Raw genomic sequence first — 22,522 nt, 5'->3', positions numbered from 1 at the left:
CAGCCTCCACATAAATCGCCGCAATGCCGACTAACCAACAACGTACGGCGCTTTTACTGGCTCTTCCATACAACACAGTCCTCTTCTTACCACGCGGTACCATATAATCCATATTAAGCCCTTATTCCCACTACGTACGTTCATCGGCGACCACTTGCCTTAGCTCGGGATTTCGCCCTACTCCACCAGATTATTCACCTTAATACATATGATGGGTCCTTAGGAGGCCGGACGAATGGGCTATGCCGTTCGTCCAGGGTTTGTTCTTCGTTCTGCAAAAGACACCCAATATATGGACACTGGACAGTCACAATCTGGTATTTTATCCGTTCTCGTTATCAGATCTGTGACGCCTGCCTAACAAGGCAATTCCCCAACTTTGCAACTCACAATTGCCTTGTGTGCTTGGACCTGACCAACGCCTTCCCTAACCTTGCTGTGGCAAAGTCTAAAGGTTAAACGTTTACACAAGCACATATTTACCTTTCAGAACTTGATCCTGAAAACTCTCAGCCGCCCGTTCACCACGTTGTCGGGGACTGCTCGTGTCTGAGAGGTAGATGAGATGATACAAAGCAAACAACAGAAACCGATCACGTTGTTCACGATGTCGTCCCAGGGTAAGATAGAATCTAACCTCGACATTCATATAGTCCAAGTCCTTGCTGATATATTCCGGCAAAAGATGGAACAGTTGAAGTCAACCCGGCCAGAGCCAAGAAACGTTCGACTGCAGCCTCTACAACAACGAGCCAAAATGGACCACCACAAAGTCAATCATTCTTCTTTGTTGACCCTGCTTCTTCAACTCGGGAGAAACGTGCACATGTGATGCGCCACCATATCCAGGCAAAAAGGAAACAAAATATGCTGGCCAGTCATTCGGACCGGCACTCTCGCCGCGAGCCTCGTGTGTATCCGTGGATGAAAAAGTCGAATAGCAATAGTGATGAAAATGATTCAAAGCCTTTACGTGAGGTGATCACAACGGTAAGGACAAATTTTTATTCTAACGCTATGCGATCAAAGTATTGATATCCTTTGCAGCAGAAATCTACAAACTACAAACGCGAAGAGAGCAGTAATGCAGTCGCCCAGCCTACAGATTCATTGACTGGGCTCCGAAAGGACCCTTTTGCAACACTGGCATTTGATGCAAGCTTACCGTGGGCCGAAGAACACTTAGCTGACTTATGGACTTCTCGGCTGACGTACTGGTCCGGTCCAAATTCACATATGAAAAACAGAATATTCCAGGGGGCGATGCGCAATCGGACGACCTTTGAGGCAGTCGTATTAGGCTACTGTGCTCGTTGGGAATTCAATCTAGCCACTCCGCGTGAGGATGGATACAAGGATAGCTCCCGAGTGCAATTTTACGAATCTCGAGTTCGACAGGCGTTGACAGCCAAGTCGCCACACCGCAGTAGCCAAGCTTTTGACGAAGAGGCCCTCGCTATGACATTGACTGGATTGGCGCTTCAAGAGGAAAGATTTGGCGACAAGGACAAGGCATGCGAATATGCCGAACAAGCCAAAGAATTGCAACTCTACCAACAACGGCAGTCTATCAGCGCAGCTAACGCTGTCAATGCAGTTTGTCGGCCATTTCTTTTGTATGTTCTCGGCACAATGGATCCGCACTCGTCGGCAGTTTCATCAGATGAGATGGCCCAAATGGTGGATTTCCTGCATATGGCGCATCAGTCCATGGCGACAGACAAGGACGAAAACTACTTGAAGGAAGTGCCTCAACGGTCAGCAGCCTTTCAGTTTGATAGTCCTCTGTTTCAACTTTTGTCGAGCGGACCTCGGCCCAGTCAAGTGCCTATGGAGAACCGAAATTTTGTGGTCAACATCAACAAGCCAACAAACGAGCGGGCTCGCACTGCGGCGCTTATTTATATCGTGCTGGCGCTGAGTGAATTTCGACAACGAAAGAGCAAAGTGGTACGTTTTCTGGGTCATCTGCTCCAACTTGTGGCAGACTACGACTTGGATCGCAACCCGGCATGCGAATCGTTCATGTATTTCCTGATGGAAGAGACTTTCGATTCGGATTTGAGGCAACCGGACCGAGCCTGGCAGAGCAACGACTTGCTGCAGATTCACAAGAGGCTTCCGTTTGAGCTTCAATTCCAGTTTAATGAGATGCTTTTGGGATATTTGATGTTGCTACCCCCAGTTACGACGGTGGACGCTTTTGAGAAGGGTTTACAAGACATGAAGCATACCAACGTTCGCTAAAGAAGTCCGTCGACAATCTACTCTCGAACATTTATACCAGGACGCTCGTCTTCCCGCCCGGAAAGAGCGCCTCTAAAGCATAACTAGGATCACGATTCCATGATCGAGCTTCTATGTGTCTCAACACGCACGTACGACACACAAGCGCCGTATCCCATGCGAACCACCGAAGATACCTCCCGAGCCCAGGATGTCTTGTGTCTGGTCACTGTGTTACCGAACAGCTGGCTGAATACCACAACTCGGCCCAATTCAGGACCCATCTCGACAGACCCTTGGAAATAAATCGTGCAAAAGGCTGATCGGCATCCAATAGCACGCCGTCAACTAATTACCAGATCCAATATAATGCTGACCACTTGTGACAAGGCTTGTGAAATTCAAATCCCGATGACTACAACATGGTATAGCGTAATTGGTGATCAATTAACTTAGTTATATTCTTCAATTAATATAAACTCATATCAAGCAAGCGAATGATATCGATTTGTTGAACTCTGTAGATGATTTACATGACCCAAACCCCAGCCAAAGTCTATGCAATCGCCAAATAGCCGACCGGCTTGTAATCTAGACCTCAACTACCGACGGCCAACACTAACCCGGTGTGAGCAGTTGAGGACAAGTATTGTTACTATTGTGTGACAGTGCATGTCGATCTCCAGGCTAGAGATGCAAAAAGTACCAACGATTCACTAGTCCGAGGAATCTCCGTAACGACTATTGATTTGGATCAGCTTCGACTCGGTTTGAGTCGGAGCTTGTTTTGGTCAAGTAACTATGTACGTAGTGTGTGTGTCAGATTGTCAATGCGTATTGTTTGATCGACAGCTACCGTATCCTTCTCTACTCTAGGTATATAGTAGTTAGTAGTATGGTATGCCCAGGGCATACGGAGATGCCATGACTAGTTAAGTTACGTAGCGTGGTATTAATAATTCGCCCTGCTTCGGCCCAGGGTAGACAAGAGGCCATTTTCCGTTGCGACAATAACAGGCGCCGTAAAAACTAGGCAAAGTTGTCAATGGCAGGATAGAGACAGAAAAACCGGGCCATGCTACAGACTGAGTCTAGAAATAGCACAGAGAAAAAGAACAGGGATGGTGCATTGGTTGGTGCCACGGTAGGAGGTGCCACGGTGGGAGGTGAGGCGGGTGGGGAGATGTGGCTGGTGCATGGTGTGGTGTGGCTGCGTCGGCGTGACCGAGATGAACGCGTTGGATGGCACGACGAAGATCAGACAGAGTATGTACGGAGTATGTACGTAGTGGTTAGAATTCCATTGTTGGCGGAGTTATGCAATTCGCACCATAAGTTACCATACATCCATCGTACCTGTGTCCAGAGTAAACATTCCTGGTCCCGATGGTACGAAACCACCGAATGCATGGGACCAACGATCTGAGCACAAAGTGGTGATATCAAGATCTGGCGATCGTCCAATCATTCCACGCACGCCCTGGGACGACGACAATAGCCAATTAAACCAAATTGCCTGGCGTCACTCGCGGCAGCTGGTTGGCTGGCCCGGGGTCCTTGCGTCGGCACGCTAGGCAGTAAATGGCTCTAGTTCGTGCGATCTGCAGCAACAACCAGGTCAACAAAGCGCGACCCTTCCCTGTTTCCTCCCCCCTGCTCCTCCTGTTCCTCGGTTGGGATGACGTCGTGGGAACAAATCCCTTCAGGGCTCAGACGCTGTGTAGTATGTAGCATGTAGCATGTAGTATGCAGTATGTAGTTACGGAGTATCCTGTTATATCGCCGTTGGCATGCAACACCCGCTGCTCAATTGGCAACTGGCTTGCCAATGCACAATGCGCACGATCGATTCAATTCCCAAACATCGCTAGCAATTAGATCGAATCGCCCCTCCCTTCCCTAGTCCCGACGTAGTTAAGCTTCAAGCCAAGTGGCACCTGTGGCAGTGTGGCGACTCCTCAACCACTAGAGTGGCTACTACCGAGTGCCAGAGTTACGTAGTGGTCCACTGCTTGCTAGCTTACTCGCTCGTTCTCTGTTTGCCAACCTTGGGCCCCATATCGCCTGCTTTCTCCCATTTTTCATCGATCGCCGTGTTGTGGGCCTGCGACCCTTTTTCCTCTTTTTTTTCTATCTTCCAACTTTCTTTTGACTTTCTATTGTATAATAATACCTATTCGTGTCCACCGCTCTTTGTCTTCATTTTGTTATCCTCAATTCATTGCCGACTCGAGTTGCTTTCGATTTTCATCCGATTATCGAATCTCCGCGTGCCGTTGAATTGTCGCGCCATGGCGTGGCTCAAAGATGGCCTCTCTGGCCTGCGCTCGTTCGCAAAAAGAGTAAGTACCTTCCCTCGCATGGGAAGAAGGGTAAGAGCTGATAGTTCAGGATGATTCCTCTCCCGCTCCCACCAGTCTGTCGGGCTTCATCTCAACCCTCGTCCCAGCGCTGGTTATCGCCGGTGCCATGGTCCTGGCCTTTATCATCCTCCGCAGAAAATACCGCCGTGACTACATGCCCCGTACTTTTCTGCCGACTCTGCGCGACTATGAACGAACTCCAAGCTCCCCCACCGGTTTGTGGAACTGGATCATCGCCATGTACAAACTGCCCGACACCTATGTCCTGCAGCACCACTCCTTGGACGCCTATCTAATGTTACGTTATATGAAATTGCTCGTGGTGATGACCTTTGTCGGCTGCTGCATCACCTGGCCCATTCTATTCCCTATCAATGCCACGGGAGGAGTCGGCAACAAGCAATTCGATATGCTCTCCATGTCGAATGTGCAAAACAAAGCGAGGTACTTCGCCCACGCTTTTGTTGGTTGGATATTCTTTGGCTTCGTCTTCTTCTTGGTGACCCGCGAGAGCATCTTTTACATCAACCTCCGTCAGGCTTATGCTTTCTCCCCGGCCTATGCCAACCGCCTTTCGTCCCGAACTGTCATGTTTTCGTCTGTTCCTCAGGACTATTTGGATGAGAAGAAGTTGCGTCGCATGTTTGGCGCCGAACGCGTGAAGAACGTTTGGATTGCTACCGATACCAGCAAACTCGAGGAGAAGGTCAAGGACCGAGATGCTGCTGCCATGAAGTTGGAAGGTGCTGAAACCGCCTTGATTAAACAAGCTAACGTCGCGCGTCTCAAAGCTATGAAGAAGAACCCCAACGCGGACGAGCAATTGGAAGCCACAGCTGATCACACCGAATCTGGATCGATCGCAGCCCGCTGGGTCAGGCCCAAGGACCGTCCTACTCATCGTTTGAAGTTTTTGATTGGAAAGAAGGTCGACACCATCGACTGGGCCCGCGCTGAAATTGAACGCCTCAACCCCGAGATTGAGGAGGAACAGGCCAAGCATCGTGCTGCTGACGCCAAAAAGGTCTCCGCCGTTTTCGTGGAGTTTTACAACCAGAACGACGCCCAAGCCGCCTATCAATCCGTCGCCCACAACCAACCCTTGCACATGGCTCCTCGATACATCGGCGTTGATCCCACTCAAGTCATCTGGTCTAACCTTCGTATAATGTGGTGGGAGCGCGTCCTTCGTAACTTTGCTACTATCGCCTTTATCTGCGTGTTGATTATTTTCTGGGCTATTCCCGTCGCATTTGTTGGTTCGATCTCGAATATCGACAGTTTGATTGCCAGACTTCCATGGCTCGGCTTCATCAACCATGTCCCAACCTTTATCCGTGGTGTCATCACTGGCTTGTTGCCATCCGTTCTGTTGGCTGTTCTTATGGCATTGTTGCCTATCATTATTCGCTGTACGTAGCTCATACCTTCCCTGATTTATCCACCATATCCGACTGACAATTCTAGTGTGCGCCAAACTTGGTGGTGCTCCAACAGCAGCTGCCGTTGAGCTGTGGACTCAAAACGCCTACTTCGGTTTCCAGGTTGTGCAGGTCTTCTTGGTCACTACGCTGTCCTCTGCCGCATCCGCTGTCGTCGAGGAGATTATCCAGCAACCCACTCAGGCTGCAAGCTTGTTGGCCGCCCATCTTCCTCAGGCCGCTAACTTCTACGTTTCTTATATCGTCCTCCAAGGCTTGACTTTTACCTCGGGTGCTTTGCTTGGAATTGTCGGTCTTATTCTCGGAAAGGTGCTGGGCAAATTCCTCGACAATACCCCTCGTAAAATGTACAATCGCTGGATTGGCTTGGCTGGCTTGAGCTGGGGAACTGTCCTCCCACCAATGTCTCTTCTTGGTGTTATTGCGATTACTTACTCGATCATCGCTCCTTTGGTCATGGGTTTCGCTACCGTCGGTCTTTACCTCTTTTACTTTGCTTTCCGTTATAACTTGCTCTACGTGGCGAACGCAGATATCGATACTCAAGGACGTATCTATACGCGCGCTCTTCAGCATCTGCTTGTTGGTGTTTACATTGCCGTTGTCTGCTTGATTGGTTTGTTTGCCATTGCCGCCGCCGATCAGCCAATTGGCACTGGACCTCTTGTGTTGATGATTATCTTCTTGGTCTTTGCTATCTTGTACCATGTGTCTCTCAACGCAGCATTGGACCCTCTCCTCAACTATCTCCCTAAGAACTTGGAAGCCGAGGAAGAGTCTCTAATGGCTGAAGCGCGCGATAAGATATCGCCCTCTACTTCGGACGCCCCCGTTGGAGGTGCTTCCAAGGAGCACAATGGGTACAACGACGGTGTTGACACCGCCGAAAAGGGCGCCGAGACTCACCCTTCGGAATTGCCTGCTCCTCACAAGAAGCCCAATCTCCTCACCAAGTTCCTCCGCCCTGATATCTACGCCGATTACGCTACCATGCGTCGACTTGTCCCCGCCCACATTGAAATTCCCGAATACTCGGCGGAGGTTGAGCGCGATGCCTACTTCCACCCTGCAATCACCTCATCCGTTCCATTGTTGTGGGTTCCCCGTGACGAATTGGGCGTCAGCAAGCAGGAAGTTGAGCACACGTCTCGCGTCATTCCTATCTCCGACGAGGACGCCTTTATCGACGAAAAGGGCAATGTGCAATGGAACAACGAGGCCAAGCCTCCCATCTACGAGGAGAAGATCTACTACTAGTCCGTCCCATCTTTCGTTCTTTTCTTATCTCTTTAATTCTTATAATATATTGTGCGGTAATGAGTTGTGTGCGAGTGCGTGTGCGATATTGTGTGGAGCTCATGTGATGTGGCTTGATACCCTTTATATACCTTATTATATACACCTCGGTCTGAACCTTGGAATTGAATATGATCACATGATATACTACCATGACATGACTACTACGTAGATACACCTCAAGTTGTCCCAGCACGTGCCGGCTCAACTCGTAGTAGTAGATACTACGTATATATCGTATTGTAGGTATATAGGCTAAATCAGTTTGTTCACCTTTTGCACATGTACCTAGGTATCTACGTATTCGAAGACTGATTGGTACGTACATATGTAGGTACAAGTATTTTTCAATGTTGAAACTCAAGACTTTTAATTACAGGCACCTACTACGGTATCAAGCTAACTTAACTAAATGTAACTACAGAATAGGAAATCTCGAGCGCCATACTACATGTAGTTAGTTATCGGCGACAACTCGGTTATATTAGCTACCCATACTTCTATAATACCAGCAAATATAAGTTATTAATTACGAGTTAACATAAGTTAACTATTTCTTCAATCGTATGCATAAGTTTCTCCGTGGGTACGGTATGTACGGACGGACGTAATTGGTAGATGGTACGCGCACTTGCTTGTGCATGCGCAATACGGAGTATGACCGTATCGACCTAACGAACTGCTATATTGGAGGGAGTTATTAATTTGTATCATACAGAGAAGTACGTAGTACGTACGTACTGTGGAATAATTTGGATGAGTACATAACTTACGTATCGAGTAGTTAGTTACGGAGTAGCTTGATTAGGAAGCGGGTTTTACATACGGAGTACATACAGTACATCCCATGTACGGTGGTGCTCGGATTGTACGTAGTATCTAACTAACTAGCTAGATAGGTAATTAGGTATACGAGCCTGGGAGGATGCACTATTTGCCTAATGGGGATGGGATGGGATACGAAGTGGTACAATTTCTGTCTCTTTCATTATGGACGATGGATGGTTAACACCGATGGTCAACGCCGGAAGCAAGTCCAAGCGACGACCTTACTATGAGTTACTGTAGCGTACAAGCATTATTTCCGACAATCTGGAGCTGAGACGTTGCGCCATCATAGCATCCACTCCATAAACCAACTACCGTACTTAATAACTACTTCGTAGGTATGTAATAATCTATGGAGTCTGGACCCAGACCCGACTCCTTCGGTTTTGTATCTTCAGTTCGGAGGTCCCCCCCCGCCATAACTTAACCTAGTAAACCTACTCTACCTCGGAGTAGTTTAGTTCAGTTATTAAACTTCAAGCTCAAAAGTACGTAAGACATTAGATGCGTAAAAAGGTAAGCCCTAACCGCTAAGACCAAAAGCTTATATACGTATACGACGGGACGATGTACCCCATAACTACTCCGTAGTAGGTCATACATACGTACTACGGAATGCCCCCAACGGAGCATTTTGCCCGCTTAGGCAAGTGACGCATATACGCAACACCCAGTCAGAAATGGGTTTACCTCACTCGATACATATATCCTATTCGGGAAATAAATACCTTAAATTGTAGTCCGCCCGTACGTAGTTAGTTAGTTTACGTGGTGTATGTATGTATGTATGTATGTATGTATGTATGTATGTATATGTGTGTGTGTGTGTGTGTGTGTGTGTGTGTAAACTGGTAAAAATCGTGAGACACACACATCAACGCTCGAGCCTTAGCCGGTTTGGGGACGGAGAACGGTACATGCTTAAATTCCGTCGTAGAGTCCAACTACGTAACTGCTCCATACGTTAGCTTAACTAGTTAAGTGAGGCGTAAATGATTATCCCGCGGGAAAGGTTTTTGCACTTCCTAAGTTCCTACACGGAGTACCCACGCCAAGAATTGCAACATCTGATTGATATCTAGACTTGGCTGAGATAGGAAGTCCGATAGGCAAGATGCATGTGCATGTACTCCGTAAACGTTTGGGATGACGGATAATGTGAGTACTATGGAGTAAGGAAGAGAGTGCAACAGGAGGAGGAGTAACATGAAACGAACGACGTGTTAAACGCGGAATGCGTTCCGAGGGTTACCCTATATTAGGATAATCTATATAACTCCTACTTCGTATACTACACAGTTAGTATACAGAGTATGCACTCACAGGCTTACAACTTCCAACTCTTCTCTTGGCGAACTGGATTCGATAAAGTTAAAAGCTTGGCAGCCCATTGATCCATTTCTCTTTTTTTTCTATTTTTTATTTTTCTTTCACTCCTTCTTCGCCTTCCTTGCTTGCTGCTATGGTACTATCCAGCTCTCTACAACCTTTCGTGCAACGTTGGACTGGAGAGCTACTACAATACGAACATCCTGCCCTGTCCCATCCATAGTATGTATGAATACGTATGTAAATGATTCAAAAGGCCATCTTCAAATCATTGTCCCCATCCGGTAAATGGCCTAAAACGATCTAGTCTCCACCATTTGACTCGCTCGATATGGGGTAAAAGAAGAGAAATGGAAAGAAAGAAAAAAATTTAAAATTCGGAACGGAATTCTCGGATTTGTTGAGCCGCGATTTGGAACATTCTACTCAATACGGTATGGATACGGGGGTTGTGGTTGTATTTCATTTACGGTGCTAGGTGTATTGGTACAGTGTACAAAAACGGTATTGCAAATTGTAAATTGCAAATTGCGATTCCAAAAATTGAAGGCGTATTGTCAATACGAGTCGGATTGCACGTGGTTTCTTGGTCTGGGATTTGTCATTCTGATTCACCTAAGTTAACTAGTTAGTTAACTATCGTACATCATTAAAGTTGATCAACATGAGATAGAGAAGTCTCGATACATAACACGTCATGGGTCAACACTGTATAGGACAGATGAGAAGAGAAATGGAAAGCTAACGGAAGAGTTGTACAAACTTGACATGAGGACGTGAGCCGTGAGACGAGACGTTCAAAAGCAAAATGAAAGAAAGAAAAGAAAAGAATGATCGAGCCCCGTCAAATCTCGATCAGTTCTGCTGAAGCTCGCCGAGTATGATGCGGCGGAGTTGTGACTGCTCCTCAGGGTACTGATTTTCCTGGGATTCAGATGCACTGTTTGGGTCCTCCATGACCACATCGAACTCGGGATATTCATTCTCTTTGTTTTCGTCGCTGTACTCAGGGACCCAATGAACTGGACGACCAACCAGACTGCAATCGTCGGTGCCTGCGTCCTCGTCTTCCCAGATGGTAAAGTTCCATGACTCCGGGATGGACTGTTGCTGCAGGACTGGGAACTCCCCGTCAAAGACATTTTTAGCGACTTCAGGAACGACTTGAGCAACGCTTTTAGGAGAGGACGCAAATGATTCCGTAATGCCCGGGCATGAAGATCCCCACAGCATAGCGTCCCAGAACGAATAACTGTCTTGTTCCAACGTAATGGCATCGGTGTCTTCGGCCTCCGTTTTCTGCTTTTTGTGGGGAGATGCAGGGAATGAAGCGTCTTCCAATTCGGGGCTTGCGACTCGATCACGCTTTGGGGCCTTGCTCTTGTTATCGTCCGACTGAGGCTCTCTCAGCTCTAGAGCCTATCCATCAAACAAGTCGTCAGCATATTCAAAGTCAAATGGAAGCGGACAAACTTGCCCATTTCTCAAGTTCCGCACATAACTCAAAGCTTTCTGAAAGCTGGGGCTGAGCCTCCGTCTGTCTGGGTTTGGTCGGTGAAGGCCCAAACAGCTATTATCAGTCTGTCAGTGCGATGCTCGTGGAACTGGTCAGCTTCGAGAGTGGATACTTACACCCCGCACGTTTGGGTAGTTCATGATGGTCTGGAGCTCCGAGTCATACGCTGTGAAGCGTGCCATCTTCAGAGAATGCCTTGGGCTTGATCGAAGAAGAAAAATAGCATGAACGAAAGAAAGAAGCTGGAAACGAGGGTGGAAGAGGAAGAAAAGTTGGACTTGGCTTCAAGTGGTATAAATGGCCATTGGGGCACCGTGAAGATTTCTCGGCTTCTGTCACCGGGCACACTTACCTGGCAGAAGAAATTGCTCTCATTAAATGATGGCAAATCACACAGTTCACAGAGATTGCAATGTTCCACGAGATGACAAAGGAATTGACTATCAGGCTGGCTGGCAATGAGAGAGGATCAAATGGTGAGTATCTGATCAGAAAGAGAAAGAGATGAGGTAGTGCAGATAGACAGGTGAGAGAATTCTGCTTGTCATGAATAGAGCCAATGACCAAATCACATATTTACCTAGACAAAGACAGTGTTGTCCGGTTGTCAACTTGGGAATAAGAGGATTGTTGGAGATTTGATATTGAAGGAAGGTCAAGGAAGTGGTCGAGGAGGAAATTACGCTTGCTTGACCGGACCTGCTCCTTCCGTTTTGGACACGCCCACTCGCCTCACATCTTCCATTCATTAAGCACAATCCAGTCTATTCTCTGCAAAAAATGACTGAGTGGGTTGATTGTTGGTATTGTTCTTGGTACGGGTCAGTGATGAACTAAGCCAGGTCAGAATATCAGTAACTGCGAATCTATGTATCGAGAGAATTCTATTCGGACATGGCTCGAGCTTTGATTCATATACTGTCAAACAATATAGAGCATGGCTAACAACGGAACGAGTCTATCGTGTAGACAGGACAGTGAATGATGAGAGCAAAATGAATAGTCGTCGAGCAATAACCAGCCAGTCATTCATATGAGAGGAAGAACTAGTTAGTTAAGAGAATTGCAATTACGCTAACAATAAAGGATGAACCATTAATGAATATAACAAGAGCATGAATTTATATAATAAGCCTCTTTCTGAGTCTTTCATATATTCATATTTGGGTAAGGCTGACGTGAACGTTGGAGTTAGGGCTAACAGGATCAAAATTACTTCCTTGGGTAATTCTTATTGTGGCGTGTCCTCTGTTCTCTCGTTGTGTCTAGTCACCGCCACCTCTCAGTCTCTACAAAAGGTCTGATCTTCTCATATTCTAGGAAGAGATTATCTTGCTAGTACTTGGATGGAAATATCATGGAGTGCCTACATTACACCCTCGCAGTGTATTCGTGAGGTTGAGCAGTGAACGGCCCAAATGGCTTCGGGTTCATTTCAGTCAGTCAGCGATAAAGATTTCATTTGATTACATTACTGAGGCATTGGTTTATCTGCAATTTCCATGGCGCATAGAAATCACTTGCCCAGGTGTACTTCGACGCCATACGTACTACATACAACTCGACCTGTTCATCAAGAGATTACTCACGATCAAACCAAAGTGAAGAGAAAGAAACCGAATCCAAAAAATGCAAACAGTTCGCATATGCCTACACACTCAACTTTGTTTAATAATCTCCTCAACCAAATAACTAACTAATGTCAATCCTCAACCGGCTCTCTGCGACCACCGATGATGCAGGAAGATGTATCCGACGCAGACGGGACGGCACGGGCTGCTCGTATGCAAATGCAATGCAACTCAAGCCAACGCTCGTTCCATTTCTAGGTATTTTAGTTTTCTTGGACCGATCATAGGAAGAAATGGCCAGGGTCAAAAGGCCGTTGACTCCATACGTAGTAGTACACGTTCTGCTAGACTCACCAGCAAACAAAGAAAATTTTTACCTACGTAGTATGATATATATGAGCTCTTCGGCGATATCCGACACCATATTGTCATTTCAGGAAAAATTTGCAAATAAACGAGCCTCGGCTATGGGCTTTTCTTTGTCTGACATAACTGCCGGGGTCTAAGTTAGTTAACTATTCGGTTATTTAGTTAATGGCATGGTAGCCGTTAGGGCAAGCCGAGATGCATCGTCGAACAAAGAACGTCATTCCAGCTCCTCCTTGCCTTGCAACCCCAACTGGCAGGGAAATATAAAATAAAACGAAACATTTGAAATCGACCGGGAAAAGGCAGATTCCTATTTTGGGATTTTTGGCCGATCTTATCGTGTAGCTCGCTGCACACCCTACCGTGCCCTTCCGAGGGGTGAAGGAGTGCGTGCGTATATACATTCAGCATGTATGTACCCCACATACGGGTAGTATGCTGTAGAGTATAGTGACCGGAAAAGGTACTCAATTGGAAAACCTATCCGCTGCATACAACCTCAAGATGTAAGACGAAAATGAAAAAGAAAAGAAAAGAAACGAGAGCAATGCATGTAATACGTACCGCCCGCCCTATCGGATCAGGCAGGTAAATCTGTTCGCCGTCAAGTGACTGTCATTCTCGTCCAAACGCCTAAAAAATTAAGGATGAAGAAGGCTGCCACGTCAGTGACCCCCAACGGCTTGGTAGGTTAGTATATGGGGTACACACCTGCAACTCATACATTATAAATACCGCCCGGAGTAGACTTCTCCAATTCAATTTATAACATCAACCTGAACTCCAATGCATGGTTTACGTACCCTCGTACCCACTGGCTATCCGACCTGTCACTATCTTCAGTCCGGTTTCAAATGTGTGGTGATCGTCGCTGCATTGCCCTTTTGTTTATATTACGCACGAAGTGAAATGACAGGATAAATAATTTCAGGTTGTACAGCGTCCAGACTTCCTTCGGAGGATATGCCCGTCTGCCTAAGTGATGTCCTACGTACGTTTTGTTTTCCAATATCCGATTCGTTCCTATGGAACCCAGGCAAGCCTGTGTAGCTGCTATTTAGAGAAAGAACTCATAGACATCAACTGGACCAACTGAAGTGGATCTAACGGCGTCTCGCGTAGAAAGGTTAATGATCGTCTCATTTTCGAGGAGGGCTTCTCGATCCACTTGATTTCAGCCAGGGCAGTGTCAAAGCACACTTTCAAGATCCCAAGATTCGATTTGTAATTAGTTAAATGTCATTACATCTTACAGGGTTAGAGTCGATATACGTAGTGTTCAGGCCAATAAAAAGTATTGATTGAATGACATGTTTCATGATATTCCCAGATGAAACGGATTTTCAACGCCGATACCCCCTCAGAGTGAGTAGGTTATATGTATGTATGTATGTATGTATGTAAGCAAGAAGGATGCATGAGTGTGACATGTATGTACTTATGCAGAACGCGTTCGCTCCAAAAGACATAAAACAGAATGAATGACGACTCGCCAAAGATGAAATGATTGTTCTCGCTTGAAATGTATGCTAAAAATGAACGATGATGCAAAATGATGATTCGGCTCGAGATTAATGTAAGAAAGGAATGAATGCCCGTAGTAGTATGAGGTAGATGATTACATCCGGAACCGATTCGAGCGGAATGCCGTTATATCAATCGAAATCGAAGAGTCGGATACTGTATCATCAACCTCGATAGTCGCCGAACCTGGCTCAGGCGGCTTATCGTCCTCTACCGCGTGAAACGGTTTGAATCGAGAAGAATACGTTGGAGAGCCATTCGTCTGCTGCTGCTCTTCTGCTTCTTGCTCCTTCTCCTCGCGTAATCGAGTAGCTTCCTGCGTAGCTGTTTGGAGCACAGTCTTGAACTTGGCGAGCATATCCTCTAATTCCTTTGCACAATCTCCCCTGCGAAGGAATTGATGGGCGGCAGTTTCACACAGACTCTGTGCGATATCTAACTGTTTATCGGCAAATTCAAAGGCAGATTCATTCTGAGAAGTGGTGGTGGTCGTGGTGGTGATTAGTGCACCAGCAGCCCTCCTCCGAAACCCATCCAAAGGAGGAAGCTGCATTCCGCGAAGAGGTTCGCGCGAACGGCTGGCAACAAACATATCTAATCCATTGGCCGACTTACGCATGAGCTGCGACATTTTGCCCTTGCGAAGACTGTTCCGAGCGTTTCCTATATCGCGCACCGTTTGCTCAAGTTCGGCTTGTGTATGGCTGTCGTAGTATATCACCAGTTGACGACGCACGCGGACTACAAGACTTGGGTCCCCGGACACATTAGACGAAGCATCGAGAGCGACTCCAGATGGTTTTAATAGTAGATCGGAACCCGGTCGGATTGAGTGTACTGAGCTATTCTTTTGTCGTCGTTGGAGGGATGATAATTGACTATTTGTTGTAGCGAGGTGTTTGAATTCTTCGGAAAATTCGGCGTGTTTCCGAGAGGTGTGCGCTGCCAGTTCCGTGACTCGAGTGATCCACGATGGTACACTGTCGCTGATGGAGGTGAAGCATTGCAAGGCGTCCATGGGGTTGGCAGCCATATTTTCTGTAAGCGGACTCTCTGGATATATATAATATGATTTCCTTCTTTTCAATCTCGTTCATAGAATCTGTCAATTCGGTATTCGGATGGCTGGATTGGTCGGGACGGGAGGGTGTAGGGGAAAGGCCCAAGACACAATAAAGTGCTGGGTAGAGTATATGTATGAGTGTGTTTCCAAAGAATTGGCGTGTATCGATGGAATACTCTGTAGTTTATAACAATATCACCTCCAATCAAGGACAATTGGTTGAGGTGGATATGGCCGAGACGTGACAAAAGAAAGAAGGAAGAAGAGCAAAGGAGGAGAGAAATATCGATCGGAAGACTGCGAGCCTACCGGTAGTTAACATTGAACTAGCCAAGTAGAGGGGCTGAATGTCAGTATGAGTATGGAGTAGTGCGTGGAGCTAAGTCTTTAACTATAAGATTATAGTGATGGTCCCGTCTGCTGTTTGTGATTGACCAGATTAAATAATGCGCTCATCTCATGTGTTGTAACTTGTTCGCTTGTTGCGAATGCATGCTCCTCCATACCTAGGTAAGAGAAGACAGTGGAGCAAGCAAGGACATTTTACACTTACTACGTAGTACTACATACAGAATACAGAGCGATCAAGACAAGACTCGAGACTCGATCAAGTTAAGTTACATGCTACAACAACACACCAGAAGGACGTACGTAGTACAATCTCGTACAGTCTGCTCAGTGATAACTCATCAAGCGGCCAGCCCAGAAGCAACTGACTCGGACAACCATTCTCAAACGAATCGCGAACAAGGATTAAAACTTAGCGTCGCAGCGAACCGACAAGTGAGAAAAAGGGAAAAAAAAACATGTCTGGCGCATTTCAAAGCGGCTGGCTTGGCTTAGCTCCCTTTTCCCTTGCTCCGAGCCTCCTTGACCTCGGCCACCTCTGAGTTTTGATTCGAAGGTTTTACGCGCAGTATGCTACTCTGTCCATACGCTGGCCGATGCATCTACTCATGCACCTCATTGAATACGGATATACTAGTACGTACCACCCCCTCCTCTGTCTCGGCGAATTGGACAGCCTTATTCTGGTTATTCTCGGCTCGTTCGATTCTTCGCAGCACGCGCTGCAGAAGGAGAGATGATGGCGTTTTGCTCTCCGTAGACGTAGTACACAGTCAAAGAAATTCGTACAGTGAAGCACTACGAGAGTACGTAGTAACTAACGAATCGGGGCTAATCCAGCGGTGAGAAAAAGATCCATGACCTTATACAGACAACTATACATGTTTTGGGGGTCATAGTTGCTACGTAGACGTGCCGTAGTACGCAAACCGTAGTCATCGACGCTGCTGGTGACCTAACTCAACTAAGTTAACTAGAGCAGGTCTAGAAGGCGAGAAGCATGGACTCAAAACCGAGTCGAGATAGAAAAAAGAAAAGAAGAAGTAAACAAGAGGGAAAAAAGGTTCGGCTGTTCCCGACTCCCGGGAAGTGGGGATATGGTCCATCCGGGCCAATTGAGATGACAATCGAAAGTCTCTTACTCTGAACTGTTTAGTTAACTTAGTTAACTATTGTTTAATGTCATGATTACGTACTCGTACGTAGTAGTTAACTTAACTAAGATATAATACATGGAAATCCCCATTCCCTGGGGTTTAAGAATGCTTGCATCTAATGCTCATTGCTGGAGCGTCTCACTTCCGCGGCGAAAGTATGATGTTATCAATCAGACGTACCGCAATCTTATCATCGCCAACCCCTAGCTTTTCGCCTGTTTGAGCTTCTTCAATCGGCAGCATTTTCACTGCACCACTCAAGATAGCCCCTCGACTAGTATCAATGGTATCAACCTCATCAAGCGACTCCGGATCCGCAAGGGAGATGTAGTCCACTTCAAACAGCGCTCGGTCCGATGGCTTCAATCCCTTTTGTTCCGATAGTTTGGCATCTGTGACTTTCCTCGCAGCTCCCAGTATATGTTGCCGGGAAACTTTGCCATCCCTGTGAGCCTTTTCTGCCGCGTGCAATGCCTGCGATAGCACAAGGCCAACGGCCCTTCGCCGGGTGCCCAGATATGCATTCCGCGAACTCAATGCCAATCCATCCGGTTGGCGAACGGTGGGTCCAATGCGCACGTCTGTATCAATGTGGAAATCCTTAACCATTCGCTTGATAATAACACATTGTTGCACGTCCTTTTGACCAAAGTACACTCGGTCCGGCTTGACAATGTTGAATAGTTTGGTGCAGATTGTCGCAACACCCCTAAAAAACACAGGCCGAGATGCTCCTTCTAGCTTGGTAGCAAGCGGTGTAATTGTAACAAACGAACCATGTCCATTGATTTCTGACGACGGCGGCAGTGTTGGATACATTTCTTTTCCGGTTGGCGCAAAGATCGCAGTGATGGTTCCTCCTCCCGAGCCACCGGACGAACTTCCTCCTTGCTTCAGTTCGGTATTAAGCTTCTCAAGCTTCTCCAAGTCTGCCTCCCATGTCCGTGGGTAACTGGCCAGGTCCTCGTTCACACCAAATTGGGTCGGGTTGACATATATGCTCACGAAAATATCCGAGTTTTCCGCAGCAGCTTGTCGAATCAGAGACATGTGACCGTCATGCAAAGCGCCCATCGTAGGAACTAAGCCGACTGTTCGCATTGACTTTTGCAGCTGACGTCGTCGGTCACGCAGGGAGGGTACATCACGGAATACCTCGAAGGAGGACGTATGTAATCGTCTCGCCCCGCCATTGAGACAGATAGTGGCGGTGGCAGCTTCTAAACGTCAGTGTCTGTAGGAGCGCATATGAAAGATGTATTTAATTACTTTTCAGCGTCGCCCGTGTGGAACTAAACATGCTTAAAGTCGCAGTTTATAGACCGGCACAGCTCATGTGGTAGATAGCAACTGGGGGGAAAAAAAAATTGACGTTGTAATTGTCAATCTATGCGCGGGGCAGCCGGAGAAGAAGGCCCGGTCTGAAGACTACACTTCGCGGGGATCTTTTTCAGGAATGGTAAAGAAGAAATGAAAAAGTAAGCTTCATAAACATCATGCCATGACTCAATATATAGTCAATTGGCCGTAAATTGACTGGTCGTGTAGAGTCACGATATACTTTGCTCTTAGACAACCACCAAAAAAAGCAACGAAGGGAAAAGAATGTCACAGCTTGGAAGCTTCAGCCAATGACCTGCCCGGCACATAATCACGTGACGTCATCCGCCGCGCCGAGGTCCAACTCTCTCCGCATCTCGTCGGGAAATCACCCGGGGTTGATCGTCGACATTGACCCAACAAATGCTAAGTCTACCAGGTCGGTATGTCGACCGTCAATACTTACGGTCAACTGTTATCGTCACCGGGTGTCTGCCTGCACCGTTGATGTGACCTGTTCCTAACCGTTCGTTTAGCTGCTGCAGTCTACATGGATATATTGTTGGGTTTCACTCACCGACTACTTTAAGTTCACCGACTCATCCCAATCGCACCGAACATGTCTTCCAAAAAGAACGCCATTGACGCCAGCCAGACGGCGCCCGACTTGGAAATTGTCGGAGACCAGGTGACACTCCATCCGTCCGGATTCACTGGGGGATCCGGCAGCCAAGAAGATGATGGCATCACCGAGCGTAACTTGGTGCAACACATGGCACGATTCCGCGAAAGCCCGTTTGATTTCTTACGAGAGGTCAGTCTATTCGTTTCGGGGACGGGTTGGCGTGCATACGATTCGGTGATCGGTCAACCGATTTACTACCCGGGGTATTCGGACAACATTAAGCGTTTGATCGTGGAAAGTCCTTTGTTGAAGAACAGAGTGGCAGAGCTGGCGGAGGCGAGGCTTCAGGTTGAGCAATCGGAAGGATGGTATGGCGATACCCCAGATGCGGTCCAGAAAGCGAGATCGCGCCGGAAAACCGAGATTGTACAGAGCTTGCACGATGTGGTGGACAAAATGATGGATAATATGATTTGCAAGATGGATAGCAATGCGTTTATCCGCAGCGCATATTACATTGCCACCCAGCTCCTGACCCGGGCGTACCACCAAGGTGAGCGGTCTACCTTTTTTTTTGTTTTTTTGTTTTTTTATTTTTTTTTATTTTTTCTATGTGGTCATTCATTGTATGCTAATTTGGACAAAGGTATTCACGTGTCCAGCGAGGAAGTCCTCCGGTTACGGTCTGTAGCACAGGCGGCAGCGGAAAAGAAACAATCAATTGTGTTCTTGCCCAACCACAAATCACACGTCGACTATGTCTCTTTGCAAGTGATTTGCTATCGACTCGGAATTTCTCTACCGATTGTGGTTGCCGGAGACAATCTCAATTTTCCCGCTGTCGGAGCGTTTCTGCAGCATGCAGGTGAGATTAAAACTCTTCAGTCATGTTACTATAAAACAACGGTGTACTGACAAGTCATCTGACCATAGGTGCAATGTGGATTCGCCGCAGTTTTGGTGACGATCAATTGTATTCTACTTTGGTGCAAACGTACATTGATGTGTTGCTACAGCAAGGCTACAATTTTGAGTGCTTCATTGAAGGTGGTCGGTCACGCACAGGGAAATTGCTCTCCCCCAAGTTTGGTATTCTGAGCTTCGTCCTTGACAGTCTGTTGTCCGGCCGTGTCAAGGATACCATTATCTGTCCTGTTAGCACACAATACGATAAAGTGATCGAAACAGAGTACGTGCCCCCCCCCCAATCCCGAAAGAGACCTCAACTGACATACTTCTAGATCATATATTAGCGAGCTTTTAGGCCAGCCCAAGCAGAAAGAGAATCTGGCAAACTTCCTCTCACAGTCTTCTGTTCTGTCATTGAAGCTGGGCCGAGTTGACGTCCGCTTTCACGAACCATGGAGTCTCAAAGAGTTTCTCGTACAACAATTACAACGAATCCAAGTGTCTCAAGCGTTGGGCTCCAGCATCGCATTAAGCTACGCTGATCGAGGACGCGTTCTACGTGCCTTGGGCTACAGAGTTTTATCAGACATCAACGATGTTTCCGTGATGATGCCTACTGCATTGGTTGGTACAGTCTTATTAACCCTCCGCGGAAGAGGTGTTGGCAAAGCAGAGCTGGTTCGCCGTGTAGAATGGCTCAGCGAACGAGTTCGCGCAAAGGGTGGTCGTGTAGCGCACTTTTACCGTGCGCCTACTTCCCAAGTCGTTGATCGTGCCTTGGATGTTCTAGGCCCCAAACTAGTTGGTGAAGTGACTAGCCTCGCAGAACCGACATTTTACGCCGTCGATCGATTTCAACTTTCGTTTTATCGCAATATGACGATCCACTTATTCATACCCGAAGCATTGGTTTCAGCCGCAATGTATACAAAGGTGAAGCAGGGGGGTGGACCGGCCAATCAGAATATTACATATGATGCTCTATTGGACCAGGTTACTTTCCTTTCTCAGGTAGGTCTTTTTACTGGTTACTTGATTTTTAAAAGTATTCATCTGACTTGAATAGCTCTTCCGAGGCGAGTTCATTTTCCCGCCAGAGGGGTTGATAGCAAACCTGGAGAAATCTCTATCTGGACTTGAAAAAGACGACATCATCAAGATTACCAGAAACTCAACTGGCAAAATTACAGCAGTGGGACTGAGTGACGCCGAGCGACAATGTGGGAGAGAGAATTTTGATTTCTACTGCTTCCTGATCTGGCCATTCATCGAAGCTACATGGCTCGGTGCTGTTTCACTAATGGGTCTCACGCCTCCATTGAATGGGCCGTCGGATATCTGGGTGAATTTAAACAAGGCTCAGGATAGTGCACAGCTAGTACGCATTACTCTTTCTTCCTATTTCCCGTCCCCAAGACTAACTTCCGCAGCTTGGCAAAACCCTTTACCATCAAGGTGACCTTTCATACTTCGAAGCCGTGAACAAGGAGTCATTGAAGAATGCCTACCAAAGATTCGCAGAAGAAGGAATTATTCTAGTTGGGCGAAGCAAGGACCAACCAAAAACTCCTGCCACGATGAGACTTGCCGCAGAGTGGACACCACAACGCGATCCGAAAACGGGGAGATTATCTGATCGTGGCCGACTATGGGATTTCACGGAGAAGATTGCTCAATCGAGGCGCGAGGGGTGAGTACATCCATTCAATTTTATCATTCTTCCTTGTCTGAGGTTGATATTAATGTTGTCCAGCAAAAACCGTCGAGACGGAGCTACTGTCTCTTCCCGTGTACTCTTTATGACCGACACTGTAGGTCGACAACTATTCCAAAGCGCAGCCCGATCCGCCGAGACAGAGGTCAACGTGTCGACACGCACAGCCCGAAGAACCGCTTTGGCAGAGAAAGCGAACCTGTAAAACAGTTTAATGAAGAGTGGGAAGAGGTCGTTATGTGCAAGATTTTTGATTGTTGGTTTCTGTGCTTTTTGGCGAAAAACCTCCACATATGGATGGCTATTATTACTGCGAATACCCTTAGTTTACTTGTTATGTATGTATTATTTTGGCACCTGTACTGTAGTTTGAACTTGAAGCTCGTATAATTTACCCATGTCACAGAGTACTAGGAGAAGGCTGAGCAGATTGCGAAATCGGAACAAGACCATGAAACGGCTATCAGGGAGGCTGCTGCTGCTGTGTATGCCGGTGGTGCTGATACCACAGTCACAGCGTTGATTGTCTTTATGCTCGCGATGATGAAATTCCCTCACGTCCAGAAGAAAGCGCAAGCCGAAATTGACGCTGCGATTGTCGGCTACCGTTTCCCTACCTTGACGACCGGGAACAAACTCCCCTATGTCAGTGCCCTGATTAAGAGAATCCATGAGAGAAGAGTGATGCTGATCTTCTCAAGGGACTTGAAACCGAGCATTAATTTCGTTACCGGCAAGCTCATATGCTCACAAGGTGGCGAGGTGCGTACATCGATTAGGGTTTGGAGTTATAACACGGAGTGAGGCATGCCTACCTAACAGTCTGACATGGATTACAGTTGAAGATGGTGTCATTTTGTGCGAGTGGTTGTTCTTTGGTTGTTTCAACTCTGCCGTTGTCATTTTCCTTTTTCTATCTCAG

General features: G+C 47.0%; 6 protein-coding genes across 6 annotated transcripts; 3 read left to right on the top strand and 3 right to left on the bottom strand.

Annotated features, from left to right (window-relative positions):
* Window positions 1–607: 607 nt before the first annotated feature.
* On the top strand, window positions 608–2,247 carry EYB26_001817 (uncharacterized protein; the record flags this gene model as incomplete). Its single annotated transcript, XM_054261125.1, has 3 exons — window positions 608–620; window positions 686–990; window positions 1,048–2,247. 3 exons carry the CDS (start codon window positions 608–610, stop codon window positions 2,245–2,247), a joined length of 1,518 nt encoding a protein of 505 aa, XP_054117100.1.
* Window positions 2,248–4,517: 2,270 nt separating this feature from the next.
* EYB26_001816 (uncharacterized protein) lies at window positions 4,518–7,288 on the top strand (the record flags this gene model as incomplete). The annotated part of the gene is made up of 3 exons (XM_054261124.1): window positions 4,518–4,568; window positions 4,618–6,001; window positions 6,057–7,288. The coding sequence occupies 3 exons, from the start codon at window positions 4,518–4,520 to the stop codon at window positions 7,286–7,288; spliced, it is 2,667 nt and encodes an 888-aa protein (XP_054117099.1).
* A 3,051-nt stretch (window positions 7,289–10,339) lies between these two features.
* On the bottom strand, window positions 10,340–11,182 carry EYB26_001815 (uncharacterized protein; the record flags this gene model as incomplete). Its single annotated transcript, XM_054261123.1, has 2 exons — window positions 10,340–10,903; window positions 11,117–11,182. The coding sequence occupies 2 exons, from the start codon at window positions 11,180–11,182 to the stop codon at window positions 10,340–10,342; spliced, it is 630 nt and encodes a 209-aa protein (XP_054117098.1).
* A 3,376-nt stretch (window positions 11,183–14,558) lies between these two features.
* On the bottom strand, window positions 14,559–15,497 carry EYB26_001814 (uncharacterized protein; the record flags this gene model as incomplete). The annotated part of the gene is made up of 1 exon (XM_054261122.1): window positions 14,559–15,497. The coding sequence occupies one exon, from the start codon at window positions 15,495–15,497 to the stop codon at window positions 14,559–14,561; it is 939 nt and encodes a 312-aa protein (XP_054117097.1).
* Window positions 15,498–17,170: 1,673 nt separating this feature from the next.
* On the bottom strand, window positions 17,171–18,332 carry EYB26_001813 (uncharacterized protein; the record flags this gene model as incomplete). Its single annotated transcript, XM_054261121.1, has 2 exons — window positions 17,171–18,249; window positions 18,302–18,332. The coding sequence occupies 2 exons, from the start codon at window positions 18,330–18,332 to the stop codon at window positions 17,171–17,173; spliced, it is 1,110 nt and encodes a 369-aa protein (XP_054117096.1).
* A 639-nt stretch (window positions 18,333–18,971) lies between these two features.
* Window positions 18,972–22,322, top strand: EYB26_001812 (uncharacterized protein; the record flags this gene model as incomplete). The annotated part of the gene is made up of 9 exons (XM_054261120.1): window positions 18,972–19,530; window positions 19,624–19,842; window positions 19,911–20,166; window positions 20,219–20,897; window positions 20,953–21,264; window positions 21,317–21,576; window positions 21,640–21,697; window positions 22,015–22,245; window positions 22,302–22,322. 9 exons carry the CDS (start codon window positions 18,972–18,974, stop codon window positions 22,320–22,322), a joined length of 2,595 nt encoding a protein of 864 aa, XP_054117095.1.
* Window positions 22,323–22,522: the final 200 nt, after the last annotated feature.

The sequence above is a fragment of the Talaromyces marneffei genome, chromosome 1 (assembly GCF_009556855.1).
Source record: "Talaromyces marneffei chromosome 1, complete sequence".
NCBI classification, from domain to species: domain Eukaryota; kingdom Fungi; phylum Ascomycota; class Eurotiomycetes; order Eurotiales; family Trichocomaceae; genus Talaromyces; species Talaromyces marneffei.
This window is presented reverse-complemented; position numbering and strand designations above follow the sequence as displayed.